This window comes from Pan troglodytes, chromosome 5, assembly GCF_028858775.2.
Source record: "Pan troglodytes isolate AG18354 chromosome 5, NHGRI_mPanTro3-v2.0_pri, whole genome shotgun sequence".
Taxonomy (NCBI): Eukaryota; Metazoa; Chordata; class Mammalia; order Primates; family Hominidae; genus Pan; species Pan troglodytes.
This window is the reverse complement of record NC_072403.2, coordinates 111,377,401-111,391,666: the sequence shown is the minus strand read 5'-3', so window position 1 is coordinate 111,391,666 and position 14,266 is coordinate 111,377,401. Positions and strand designations below refer to the sequence as shown.

At 36.6% G+C, this 14,266-nt stretch overlaps 1 protein-coding gene across 11 annotated transcripts in view; it reads left to right on the top strand.

Annotated features, from left to right (window-relative positions):
• USP45 (ubiquitin specific peptidase 45) overlaps positions 1-14,266 on the top strand; it is an 83,493-nt gene extending 69,227 nt beyond the window's left edge. For 9 of the 11 annotated variants that reach the window (XM_009451697.5, XM_518650.7, XM_009451698.5 and 6 more), the window contains 5 exons: positions 117-783; positions 2,921-3,018; positions 6,730-6,816; positions 9,186-9,339; positions 10,735-14,266. In XM_009451697.5, the coding sequence (XP_009449972.1) occupies positions 117-783; positions 2,921-3,018; positions 6,730-6,816; positions 9,186-9,339; positions 10,735-10,865 (1,137 nt within the window). In that variant the 3' untranslated portion in view covers positions 10,866-14,266. The remainder of the gene's footprint in view (positions 1-116; positions 784-2,920; positions 3,019-6,729; positions 6,817-9,185; positions 9,340-10,734) is intronic. The other 2 variants (XM_063813303.1, XM_009451702.5) reach the window with 1 other exon arrangement.

The window sequence follows — 14,266 nt, the reverse complement described above, 5'->3', positions numbered from 1 at the left end:
AGGAAATGGATCTGAGAGAAATGGTATTTAATAACTATGATATGTTTAAGAATTATTGGCATTTATTTTCAATGAGGTTACAAGACTCTTTCTTTGAAAACACTGTCAACTTACAGAGTCAACTAATTCATGACCGAAAATGTATTAGAAAATTGTCATCTGGAGAAACTGTCACATACCAGAAAAATGAAAACCTTGAAATGAATGGGGATTCTTTAATGTTTGCCAGCCTCATGAATTCTGAGTCACGTCTGAATGAAAGCCCTACTGATGACAGTGAAAAAGAAGCCAGCCATTCTGAAAGCAATGTTGATGCTGACAGTGAGCCTTCAGAATCTGAAAGTGCTTCAAAGCAGACTGGGCTGTTCAGATCCAGTAGTGGATCCGGTGTGCAGCCAGATGGACCCCTTTACCCTCTGTCAGCAGGTGAACTGCTGTACACCAAGGAGACTGACAGTGGTGATAAGGAAATGGCAGAAGCTATTTCTGAACTTCGTTTGAGCAGCACTGTAACTGGAGATCAAGATTTTGACAGAGAAAATCAGCCACTAAATATTTCAAATAATTTATGTTTTTTAGAGGGGAAGCATTTGAGGTCTCATAGTCCCCAAAATGCTTTTCAGACCCTTTCTCAGAGCTATATAACTACTTCTAAAGAATGTTCAATTCAGTCCTGTCTCTACCAGTTTACATCTATGGAATTACTAATGGGGAATAATAAGCTTCTATGTGAGAATTGTACTAAAAACAAACAGAAGTACCAAGAAGAAACCAGTTTTGCAGGTAACTATTTTTTTAATTACATAATTATTGATCTCCTGATAGTGTCTAGTGAGTTACAAATTTCACTGAGAATTTTACTGAGAATCTTGTCCCTATACTTGTGTTACTTAGGCAGAGATTGTTTCATTCATATTTGTACCTGAGCGCTTACAATACTGGGCAGAACAGATTTTCAATAGTTTTTTTATTTAAATAAAGAGCAGGAAGTATACAACTCTGCCTTGAAAATGCAAACCCATATAATCTTATTTGAGGGTACTACCTATCTGAAATCTATCCAGAAGAAATATCCCTACAACTTTTTTTTTTTTTTTGGAGATGGAGTCTCACTCTGTTGCCCAGGCTGGAGTACAGTGGCGCGATCTCGGCTCACTGCAACCTCCACCTCCTGAGTTCAAGCGATTATTCTGCCTCAGCCTCCTGAGTAGCTGAGATTACAGGCGCCTGCCACCATGCCCAGCTAATTTTTGTATTTTTAGTAGAGATGGGGTTTCACCATCTTGGCCAGGCTGGTCTTGAATGCCTGACCTCATGATCCACCCGCCTTGGCCTCCCAAAGTGCTGAGATTACAGGTGTGAGCCACCATGCCTGGCCTCCCTAAAACTTCTAATTGTATCACTGGTAAGATAAATGATAAGGCTAATGTGTTTCACAGATCCTATCAATCTGTTGTAAACTCAACGTAAGATAAATTTTGAAGATTTTAAATAGTAGCATGTCATAAAGCTAGCGCTATAATTACCATGATTAGTTGGTCAGAGAAAAGTGGAGAAAGGGGGAAAATAAGAAATTTTCAGTTCATCTTTATCCTTGAATAAATGGAAAGAATACTCTGATTCTTAGTGACTACTTGTTTTAAAATGTAGGCTTTATTATTCAGGTACGGTGAGGCTAAAAGATCAGGAGATAATTGCCACTGAAGAAATAGTGTGTTATTCATAGTTCCCAAGAAGTGGGGGCCCACCATGCTGCACAGGACCACACAGGGAAGCACCAGCGTCAGTCAGGAGGTAGGGGAGTGAGGGGGAAACATGGACAGGAGCCTTTAGTGTGATTTCTAAAGGAAGAAATGGGTAAGGCAGGCTAAGCAGGCTTAGGATTGGCTACTTTGAATAATATTAGTGGGCTCTGGGATATAGGAGCTGTCTCTAGTTATCAGGTGCCTGGTCCTAGAGTGATTACAGCAAGTGGATAGTGTCCCAGAGTGTAAGAGCCCAGTGAAGGAGGTTGTTTGGGTATGCGCTCTGGGCTCTGGATTGGTTTGCATGTGAAAGGCATGCATATGTAAGTTGTTTACTATCTCTAGGAATTAGCCCTTGGAGGGGTTGTCCCTCCAATGTTAACCAGACCCTAGATGTCAAAGCATCAGAATAAAGACATACTTAATACACTAGTAATAAAGAAATGGGAGAAGGAAGAAATACCTATATGCAATAGGCAATGTTCAAATACTAACATAAATCTTAGGAATTTAGAAATTGGGGCTGGGCGCAGTGGCTTACACCTGTAATCCCAACACTTTGGGAGGCCAAGGCATGAGCATCGCTTGTAGCCAGGAGTTCAAGACCAGTCTGAGGAACATAGTGAGATCCCATGTCTACAAAAAACATTTTAAAAATTAGCCAGGTGGGGTGGCATGCACCTGTAGTCCCAGCTACTTGGGAGGCTGAGGTGGGAGGATTGCTTGTGCCTGGGAGGTCAAGGCTACAGTGAGCCATGACCACCTCACTGCACTTCAGCCTGGGTAACAGCAATCTCCAAAGAAAAAAAAAATTTAGAAATCTAGAAATCTTTTAAAACCCAAATTCTTCAACTACACGTGCTTCTGGTGATTTTTGGCTGGAGGGCATTGACAGAAATTAATTCTAGTCCATCTGCTTTCTACCTTCCAAAATTTTGTTTCAAGTGTTACCTCTCCTATTCTTTGTTCTTATTAACTGTGTGCCTTAAAAAAAAATTCCTTTACTTTCATTTTAGCAGAGTTCTAGGAAGGAGTAAAGACTGTCCTTTCATCAGAAGTCCAATTTCTTTAACATTTTTAAAAATGTGGTATGATGCTTCTGTATAAATTTTTATTATATGGTAGATAATGTATAAAATGGAATTTTATAAATAAATTTATTGTATTTTATGTAGAAAAGAAAGTAGAAGGAGTTTATACTAATGCCAGGAAGCAATTGCTCATTTCTGCTGTTCCAGCTGTCCTAATTCTCCATCTGAAAAGATTTCATCAGGTAAGTTTCTTCAGTAGCACCATAATTTTCATCATGTGTTTTACAGAGCTTTAAGTCCTATAGAATATTGTCAAGAATTAGACAATAACCAGTAACTTATTGCATTTTAAAATGTGTCATGTGAGATTTACTGCTCATCTAGCCATAATAGTTTATAAGACTTTCCTGATTAAAATTGTTTAATTCACAATATTTGAAAATTTAGGCAGCAGGAACCTAAATGGTATCTCTGTGTATGTTTGTGTGGTAATAGAAAATAAGTTTTGTGGCTGGGCACGGTGGCTCCCTCGGCCTTTGGGAGGCCGAGGTGGGCAGATCACCTGAGGTCAGGAATTCGAGACCAGATGGAGATAAGAGTCTTGCTCTGTCACCCAGGCTGGAGTGCAGTGGCACAATCTCAGCTCACTGCAACCTCCTCTTCCCGGGTTTAAGCAATTCTCCTGCCTCAGCCTCCCAAATAGCTGGGATTACAAGTGCCCACCACCACACTGGCTAATATTTGTATTTTTAGTAGAAATAGGATTTCACCATGTTGGCCAGGCTGGTTTCGAACTCCTGACCTCAAGTGATCCACCTGCCTGGGCCTCCCAAAGTGCTGGGATTACAGACGTGAGCCACCACACCCAGCCCATACAATTTTCAAATAAAAATTTTAATTGTATAAAACAAATTATCAAGAAAACAAGGAGAAAACTTAAATGATTTTTTTGGGAGGGTAGAGGAGAGAATCTCCCTCTGTTGCCAGGCTGGAGTACAGTGGCACAATCTCGGCTCCCTGCAACCTCCACCTCCTGGGTTCAAGCGATTCTCCTGCTTCAGCCTCCCAAGTAGCTGAGATTACAGGTGTGTGCCACCACACCTAGCTAATTTTTGTATTTTTAGTAGAGATGGGGTTTCACCATGTCGGCCAGGTTGGTCTTAAACTCCTGACCTCAGGTGATCCGCCCACCTCGGCCTCCCAAAGTGCTGGGATTTTAGGCGTGAGCCACTGCACCTGGCCCTTAAATGAATATTTAACTTGACCTCTGTGTGAAAGCCTTTCTAAATATAAAACCTTAAGAAGGAAATCTCAAGGAAAACTATTGATAGTTTACATATTTGCAACATTTTAGGTGGGATCCAGATGTGCGAGAAGAGATTTTTCTCCATCCTGCCATCCCTATCCACAGATTAGATTAAGTTCTGAATTCTTCCATAGCCAAGGTTGTAGAAGCTCAATGGAACTGAAATGACACAGAGAACAGAAGCAGATGTATTATGTCTTGTCATATCAGAGCGCCTAATGGAAAGGGTACATCTGCAGTGATTCTGTGTGAATAAGAGAGGATAATGCCAGATTGCAGAAGCTAATTTCATGATGCACCGCAGTTATTTTATATTTGGTACTTGCATCCCTGTTTAGAAACAACTTACAGAAATAATTCTTGCCCTTAAAGGGAAATATTTATGGACATCCATCTAGGTCCCTTTTTCTCTCAAGCTAAATGTAATGTCAGCAAAGCCACATTCTTATTCCCAGGGTTTGGGCATTGTAGGGAGCGGAGTCCCTAAGCAATGCCTGTGTTTCTAGTTCATTGACATCCCTGAACACCTTCTCTATGGTAGCTTTAGGGCTGTATATCAGAAACATCCACAACACTTAAATGCAAATCTGAAACTGAATAGAGATCTTTGTCATAAATATGCCAAAATTTTAATATTGTAAGTATATAGTCTTAAAGATCAATAAGAAAAATATCAGACCCTAATAGTAAAATGGGAAAAGAATATCAACTAACATTTCTAGAAGTACAAAGTCCAGGCAAGTATGAAAAAGGTCCATCCTTCCCAGCAAAAGAAAGACAAAATAAAATGGCAGATTCTTTTTTCAACCTGTCCAAATTAGCAAAGATGTAGTAGTGTTGATAAGGATGAACTGAGATAGAGACATTTTCATTTACCAGCATTGGGAGTGTAAGTTGGTAACACCTGCTAGAAAGCAATTTAGTAATGAATATGAAGAACATTGAGTAATTTTTTTTTTTTTTGGAGATGGAGTTTCGCTTTTGTCGCCCAGGCTGGAGTGCAATGGCGCGATCTCGGCTCACTGCAACCTCCGCCTCCTGGGTTCAAGTGATTCTCCTGCCTCAGCCTCCTGAGTAGCTGAGATTACAGGCACCCACCACCGTGCCTGGCTAATTTTTGTATTTTTAGTAGAGACAGGGTTTTACCATGTCAGTCAGGCTGGTCTTGAACTCCTGACCTCAGGTGATCCACCCACCTCGGCCTCCCAAAGTGCTTGGATTACAGGCATGAGCCACCGTGCCTGGCCGAGTAATGTTTTAAACAAAACAATTTTTGAACAAAGCTAATTACTCTTGACTAAGAATCTACCACAAGGAAATAGAGATATACACAAAAATTTGTGTGTGCCCCACTCAGATCATGCCAGACGTAAGGCCTAGCTTAAATGTCCAATGTGCAGGATATCAAATTTATATTTTAATATGGAAAATGCAGTGTATCATTTCATTAAAGGGAAAAAGGCAGGAGACTGTATATGCAAATATAAGTCTAAAAATTTTCCAAAAATTACCACCTAAAAAAAGATTCATCTTATATTAAAGTCCTTCACACAGTCTCTCGTATGATGGTGTAGTTTCTCAACAGCAAAGTACTGATTGAGGAGAACACAATAGCTGAAATGATCTCAGACAGTGCTGGTATTGGGTGCTTATAGAGGTCACCTGATGAAAAAGGCAAAGAAATTGAATGTAGATTAAATATTCCTAGGATATGACGTCATAATTTCATGTCAGCTATTTTCAAGCCTTCTAAAGATCACTTGAAAAAACAAATCAGTAGGTGGATACACTTCGGCAAAAAAAAAAAAAGGGTTTTTTGTTTTTAAAGAAAGATAAGCCATAAAAAAGCAACAGATCTACAGTAAACTTGTGATTAGTATGCAAATGAAAGATCAGTCATTGACGTCATGACAGGTTGCCCCTTTTCGTTTTTGTCTACCCATTCATTTCAGATTTAGGTATCTTTTCATTCCAACAGAGTCCATTTCTATTTATGGGTCTCCTCAATACCTTTGATATTTTATTAGCTAGTTTTTATTACCATTACATAATGCAAAGCATATACTTTTTAAGGTTTGCCTTTGAAAATTAGAAAAAGAGAGCATATTTAAGAACATAAAAGTACAATTTTATTTATGTAATATATAGCATTTACTTTTACTGATAAAATGTTTTGAGTGTTCAGGTTGTTTGTTTTAATGAATGAATATAATTGAATTTTAGAACTGAAAAGGACCTAATCTCATCCTTTTATATATGGAATCAAGTTGACAACCAGTCACTGAGTTAGGCCTAGAACACCAATCTCTTTACTCTTTAGTTGAATATATTTTCATGATAGCATATGTGTCAGTAGCTTAGCTTTTATATTGAATTTATTTTTCCATAAGTGTTGAAAAGCCATAATGAAAGTAACTATTCCCCCTATTGTTTGTGGTAAAAATCCCCATGTAAATGAATAATCTTTGCAGTAACAATTTATGAAACCTAATTTTTAATTTAGTCATATTAATTTTAGACTATACATTAGTCACATTTTTTATCTATGAAAAAACTAAGTCCTACAATTTCTCTTTTGGTTTTAGTTAACAAAGACAATGCTTTATTTCTAATTGTTGCATTTCAAAAATGTTTTGGTCTTTTTAAGGCTGGCTTGAGTCTTCGTAAAGTAAACAGACATGTAGATTTTCCACTTATGCTCGATTTAGCACCATTCTGTTCTGCTACTTGTAAGGTACAGTATATTAAGATATTTAATTGATTTATAAATTAATATGCTTGAAAGTATCCTATATATTATGAGACAATGCTTTTTCTAAAAAAATAACTTCTCTTCTGAAAGGGAATTTTAATAGCCAGTGATTAAGTCAGTAATATGTGGAACACTTAATACATTGAATATGATTTTTGTCCTTTGGGAGACAAAGGAAAATTGAAAAGGTAAGGCATGAAGCATGATGGTTATGAAGGTCTAAGCTGTTTGTAAGTGCTACTGGAAGCTGATGGTTGCTGAGAGAAGGAGGTTTTGTGTCCTCGATTGTTCCTTGTGAACTGTTTAATCAGTAGTAGTTTTACCATTTGCGGAGTTCTGTATCTTTTGCAAATCAGTGTAGAAGTGAATTGTCTTTCGTGCCACTTCATGTGTACTACTGAGAGTAGTGTACTTGTCAGCGGAGTGTGATACTTCAAAACTGCTGCTACTTTAATAATTAGGTACAGAAAGCAGACTGGCTTATCATTGCTTATTTTACATGTAAGAATTGTGTAGATGAAGTAGATGACTTGGTCTTCCTTGAAGGAAGCAGTTATGGGGTAACATACTGTCCTGTTCATGATTACTGGCTAGAAGTCTAGATTTTGTAGTATGTAATAGAATGCTTATTGAACTTAATACTTTCAGCACATTGATAATCAAAACAAAATCATCTTAAATGCAATTTTTGGTTGAATTACAGTGTATCTGCTGTGGAATACCAGCACTATCTGTCAATTGTTAATACTCAGTATTCCTAGAATTTAATAATGTGGTAAATAATAATGAAATTTAACAATATTTGTGTTAAACTTATGAAAACATATTTTTAAAAAGTACCTATTACGGAGAATTTCCAATAAACACAAAAGCAAATAGAACACTACCATGAACTTCCAGCACCCAGCCCTAAAACCTTACATCCATGGCCAGTCCTGCCCTATCCACACACTAATTCACTTTCTTCTCCTTTATTATTTTGAAGCAAACATCAGGAATCATTTCACCCATAATATTTCACTATGTATCTCTAACAGATAAGAATTGCTCCCTCTACACTTTTTAACATAACCACAATATCATTTAATAATTCTGTCATATCACCTAGTGTTCATATTTTCAATTGTCTCATAAATGTGATTTTTAAAATCAATTATTATCCAGATAAGGACTGGATCTATTGTTCATTTGTGCAATTTTTAATTTTCACTTTTTGGAATTTCTTTTAAAATTTAATTTTGTTTAATAATTACATAACATATTTATATAGGTCCAAAGTCAAATGTACCTAAATAAGGTAAATTGAAAGATATCTGGCTTTTCTCCATGACATTCTACCTGTTTGCTCCTTCCCCTTATAGGTAACCATTTTAAAAATTATGGCTTATTCTTTTATAATTTTTTTTAAATATAAGCAGACAGGCATGTATATTTTCATCTCCCCTCTTAAATAATGGTAGCTGACACTGTGTATCCTTTTTTCTGTCTTACTCTTAACATTATATCCTACAGCTTATTCCATAGCAGCATTTAGAGATAGTCTACACTCCATTTTTCAAGCAGCATAATACTCTATTGTGTGGATGCATCATAGTTTATTCAACCAGTCCCCAATTTACAGACATTTTAATTCGTGTTTTGATATTACAGATAATCCTGCAATTAATAGTGTGGTACATGTCTTTTGACATTTTGCTCATGTATTTGTGGGATCAAATCCTAGAAAAAGGATTAATGAATCCAAGAGTAATACATACACAACTTAGCCTGATAACATGAAATATCCCTGCATAGGCCAGGCTCAGTGGCTTACGCCTGTAATCCCAGCACTTTGGGAGGCCAAGGCAGGTGGATCACCTGAGGTCAAGAGTTTGAGACCAGCCTGTCCAACAAGGTAAAACCCTGTTTCTACTAAAAATACAAAAATTAGCTGGGCGTGGTGACAGACCCCTGTAATCCCAGCTACTTGGGAACGTGAGGCAGGAGAATTTCTTGAACCTGGGTGGCGGAGGTTGCAGTGAGCCGAGATCACACCATTGCACTCCAGCCTGGGTGACAGAGCGAGACTCCATCTCAAGAAAGAGAGAGAGAGAAAAAAAGAAACATCCCTGCATAGGGATTGTACCCTTTGCATTCCCATGTGCAATATGTGTGAGTGCTCTTTTCCCCACAAATCAGCCAACAGAGAACCTTGTTAAGGTTTTTCCATTTTGCCAGCCTAGTAAGTATGGAAAGTATCTCAATTTTACTATGCATTTTTCTTATGTTAAGCAGATATACATTTACTTACTTTTCCTTAAAACAGTATTTAACAAATTTTACTAATTTGGGTTTTTTTCTTTGTTTAAAAGAATGCAAGTGTGGGAGATAAAGTTCTCTACAGTCTCTATGGCATAGTGGAACATAGTGGCTCGATGAGAGAAGGCCACTACACTGCTTATGTGAAAGTGAGAACACCCTCCAGGAAATTATCGGAACATAACACTAAAAAGAAAAATGTGCCTGGTATGCCATCCTAAGTTTATTTTATTCTTAAAAACAAACGAATATGTGCTTCCTTTTCTGGGAGAGCTAAGTTATTATTTCATAGATGCCTCTAGTGGATTTGCTTGCTTGCTTTATTTTAACTTAATTGATTGATTGATTGATTGATTGAGACAGAGTCTCAGTCATCCAAGCTGGAGTGCAGTGGCACAATCTTGGCTCACTGCAACCTCTGTCTCCTGGGTTCAAGTGATTCTTATGCCTCAGCCTCCTGAATAGCTGAGATTACAGGCACGTGCTACCACACGTGACTAATTTTTTATATTTTTAGTAGAGACGGGGTTTCGCCGTGTTGGCCAGGCTGGCCTCAAACTCCTGACCTCAAGTGATTTGCCCGCCTCGGCCTCCCAAAGTGCTGGGATTACAGGTGTGAGCCACCATGCCCAGCCTCAACTGGATTCACCTTGAGAATTCCCTCTAGGAGTGCCTAGAAAATCTCAAATATTATGAAGACTGTACCCTTCTAGGTCATATGAGATGACATGGTATTTTAAGGTACTGAGTCATTGTGTATTATAGTGGAGTAGCATTTTATTTAACAATACCAAAAGTTTTTGAAGCCATATCAGATTGTCAGAAGAGTTGGAGTTGAAAATTTGCTGGCTTTGTTTATGGGTCATCCAACTAACTTTGCTTTTTTTGTTTTGTTTTTGAAATGAGGTCTCACTTTGTCACCCAGGCTGGATTGCAGTGGCAGGATCTCGGCTCACTGCAACCTCTGCCTTCCGGGTTCAAGCGATTCTCCTGCCTCAGCCTCCCAAGTACCTGGGACTCCAGGCGCCTGCCACCACACCCGGCTAATGTCTGTTGTTTTTTAAATTAGAGACGGGGTTTCACCATGTTGGCCGGGTTGGTCTCAAACTCCTGACCTCAAGTGATCCACCCACCTCAGCCTCCCCAAGTGCTGGGATTACAGGCATGAGCCACTGCGCTGGGCCAGACAGCATTATTAATTATACCTATAATATTAATGCTTTGAAAGAATTTGTTCTAATGAGAACACATGGACACAGGGAGGGGAACATCACACACTGGGCCTGTCAGGGGAGGGGGGCTAGGGGAGGGATAGCATTAGGAGAAATACGTAATGTAGATGACAGGTTGATGGGTGCAGCAAACCACCATGGCACATGTATACCTATGTAACAAACCACATTCTACACAGGTATTCCAGAACTTAAAAATATAATTAAAAAAAAAAAAGTTCTTTTTGGAAAATAACCCAAGAAAAAACAGACTTCTCAGGTAAAATTTGGCATTAGATAGAGTTTGTAATGAATATGTTATTGTTTGTAATTTAGAGTAAGAACCTAAAGCATACTTACTTTAAAATTGTACTTCTTTTTGTTTTGCTAGGTTTGAAAGCGGCTGATAGTGAATCAGCAGGCCAGTGGGTCCATGTTAGTGACACTTACGTACAGGTGGTTCCAGAATCAAGAGCGCTTAGTGCACAAGCCTACCTTCTTTTCTATGAAAGAGTATTATAACTATTAATGGTAATGATTATTTAGGTCATTTGTTTTTGAATGCCACGGTGATAACTATAATATATAATGTGCCTTTGTAGTCTTCCCTCTTCTGTAGGAATAGCATGTTCCTCAAATGGTCCTGAACTTTTTCACCATTTTGGTGAACCCTTTTAAAGTAAATTTACTCAATGCTTTAAAATTCATAGTCTTAAAATAAATGTGAATTTTGTTTCCAGGTATTTATTCTGGGGTACAAAAACCTCCCAGAATTTACAGTAGGAAAGGAAACCCCTTTATGATGTGGCTTATTATTACAAGCATTCAGAAATGATGCTGGCTAAGTCAAATCATTCCTTGAGACAGTGATTCCTAAATGTAATGCCACCTTCCTGAACTCTCACATATTCTATATCATGGTTATTTTTAAAAATATATTTTTAGCCTTTTGTAACCTTAGTCTTGTTTTGAGCAATCATATTCCATGTTTTATGTGCTTTTATATTTTTATAATAAATATTAAAGTAAAACTATTAAAAATTGTTTATCCACGTACCACTTAACTTAAAATCATCTCAGGGCCATCTAGTGGTATATATGTGTACTACCATTTAGGAAACTGCTATAACACATAATTTCATGAAGTAACACCTAATACGGTGTAGTTCCCTGGTCATATTTTATACAATTCAACCATATAAAAGGGTGTCACTGTAATTTCAGTAGTGTGGGTTTACAAATAATCTGCTGGTTAGCTTATTACCTTGAGGTTTTGAAAAACTAGAATTATATTGAGGCATTTCATAAACATATCTCTTGCACCCTCTTCATGGTGGAGTTAAGGATAACTTGCAGGTGGTTGGCCAAGGCCCAATATAGATGATTATAACATTTAGAATTGGCAATTAGAAGTTGATAATCCATATAGGACCATAGGATAGCTTTGAAATATAAATTACCAAATTATATTTGTAAATGATAGAGAATTATATTCTTAACAGAAAAATATATACTTTTTCTACTTCTTGTAAATACTAAACACAGTTTTGGGGTTTTGAAATCACTTTGTCTTCAGCAAGCATCATTAATAAGTTCAGGTGAATTTAGCTTTTAATGGGGCATTAAGCTGGCATTTTTTATTTTCTTTTTAAATAAATAATAGCAAAAATATCATTTTCCCCTCTAGAATACAAATTATTGAGCTGTCAAAACTTGGCATGAAGAATATACTATTACTTAGGCTTAAATATCAAAAGATAATGGCTACTTCAGTGTCATATTGTTGAAATAGAAACAAAACTGCATGGTTCAAGCATCCTAATCATTAGTGCCAATGAATGATAGTGCAGGCAAGTGCCGGGTAAATGCCTAGTCCCACTTCATTCTCCTCCTGGGAAGAAAGGATAAGAATAGTGGCTGCAGATAATGTATGGAAATATTTAATCAAGACTGTCTTAAACACATAAGCATATATAATGTTATCAAGGTCACCAGTGCTGCCTTTTGATATATGGATGAACATAACTGTAATTAAAGACGGTAATAGTATACAAAATGCAGAGCTTAAAAATGTCATTGCATAAATTCTATTTTTAAGATGTTGAAATGTTAGTAGTGTTTTTCTTGATTTTTTAACAGTGAAATAATCAAGAAATATATCTTTAAGTTAATCTGCAAAGTCAGGCTGTGTTCTGTAAAAGGTATTTCACAGCATTTTCTGTTTAACTGTAATCTGTCATCATGGAGATCTCAGTACCAGAGCAGTGAATTTTTTGAAAAATATTGACTGTCTTTATTCAAGTCAGCCATCTTGGTAAGAGCAGTTTTCATCCCCCCACTGCCCAAATGTAAATATAGATCACCTAATTTTTCTTACAGAAAGATACTGTTAAGAGGCATGGACTTTTCATCGGATGGTCACTTGTTTCTTGTTTCAAAGATAAATATTTGGATAGATACCCATACTTGCTATGAGTCAGTCACAGTGCTGACACTATTTTAACATCATTTAAAATGGAAAGATCTACATAGATTTTTGACATTATTCCAGAAGTAACATGCAAGTAAGATATTTTTATTGTCATTTTCTTCATGTTAAAGGAGCTACTTATGAAATCTATTTTTTTATGGCCTAGAGTTTATGAGTGCTTTTTCCTTGTCTTCTGAAAATGGAATAAATTGGATTTTTGATACTTAAGAATTTCCTAAAGATAGCTTTTGTAACAGAGAAAGCATGTTAAATTACACATGGGTCTACCTTAAAATTTTTGTTATTGAGTATTTCCAAAGCACATTTGCAGGGATAGTAAATGTATATAGTAGCGAGTCTACTATAATAACAGTAGTTTCTGGATCACCTCAGGAAACAGTATAAATAAATAATAATGTTTACTTATCATCAACATAACTACCATAGTGTTTGAATGAATTAAAGTTTCATTAGCTTTATTTAGAAACTGGTTTACCCCAGCTTCCCGTTTTTTTCCAAATATAAAATGATAAAATATTGATTGTGCCAATATTGTCATTTAATGTTCTTAAAACTTGTGAAGACCACCTTTTTAGTTAGCTGAGAAGAGTGATAGTTGGTATCAATTTGTTAGCCAGGCATGGTGGCTCATGCTGTTGGGAGGCTGAGTGGGGAAGATGCTTGAGCCCAGGAGGTCAAGGTGCAGTGAACCATGATCACACCACTGCATTCCTGCAGAGTGACGGAGTGAGACCCTGTCTCAAAAATAAATAAAAAGAAGACAGTTGGTATCAATTCAAAGAATAGTTGATGCCTGTTCTCTTATTTTAAATGTACCAACAGAGCTATTTTACTGTATTTAATAGTTCTTAGCTTCCATGTGTGATGATTTTAATCAGTGATTTTATGCAATAGCTGAAGAAAATTTTCTGAAGATTAAGCTGTGAAATGTATCAACCCTCATCTAATTTTTGTAGTACAAAATGACATCCTGATTCCTTTTAAAAATTCACGTTTGTAATTTATTTTTCTGCATGTATTGATCAAATAAGCCTAAACCAAATATGTGCAATAAAATTGAGCCTTTAGATAGTATCTAGTGCATTGTTAAAAAAGATTATTTCTAGATATTTATGATGTTTTTGTTTATGTAGAAATCATGAATTCAAATCTGTTTAAAAGAAGACCATATTTTCAATTTTGAGTAATACATATTATTCCTACTGTTTTTTTTTTCTTTTGCCATGTTTCTAGAAAACAGCTGTGTAACTTATTGAGCGTTATTTTGGTGTTACTGTATAAAACATGCATAATAAATATTCTTATTTATCTCATGTTACAAGATTGGTCCTGGAATTTTCACAGTTTACGTTATTGACAGAATGTTTTATCAACAATGCATTTGCTTATGTCTTAGTCCACTCAGGCTGCTATAATAAAATACCATAAACTA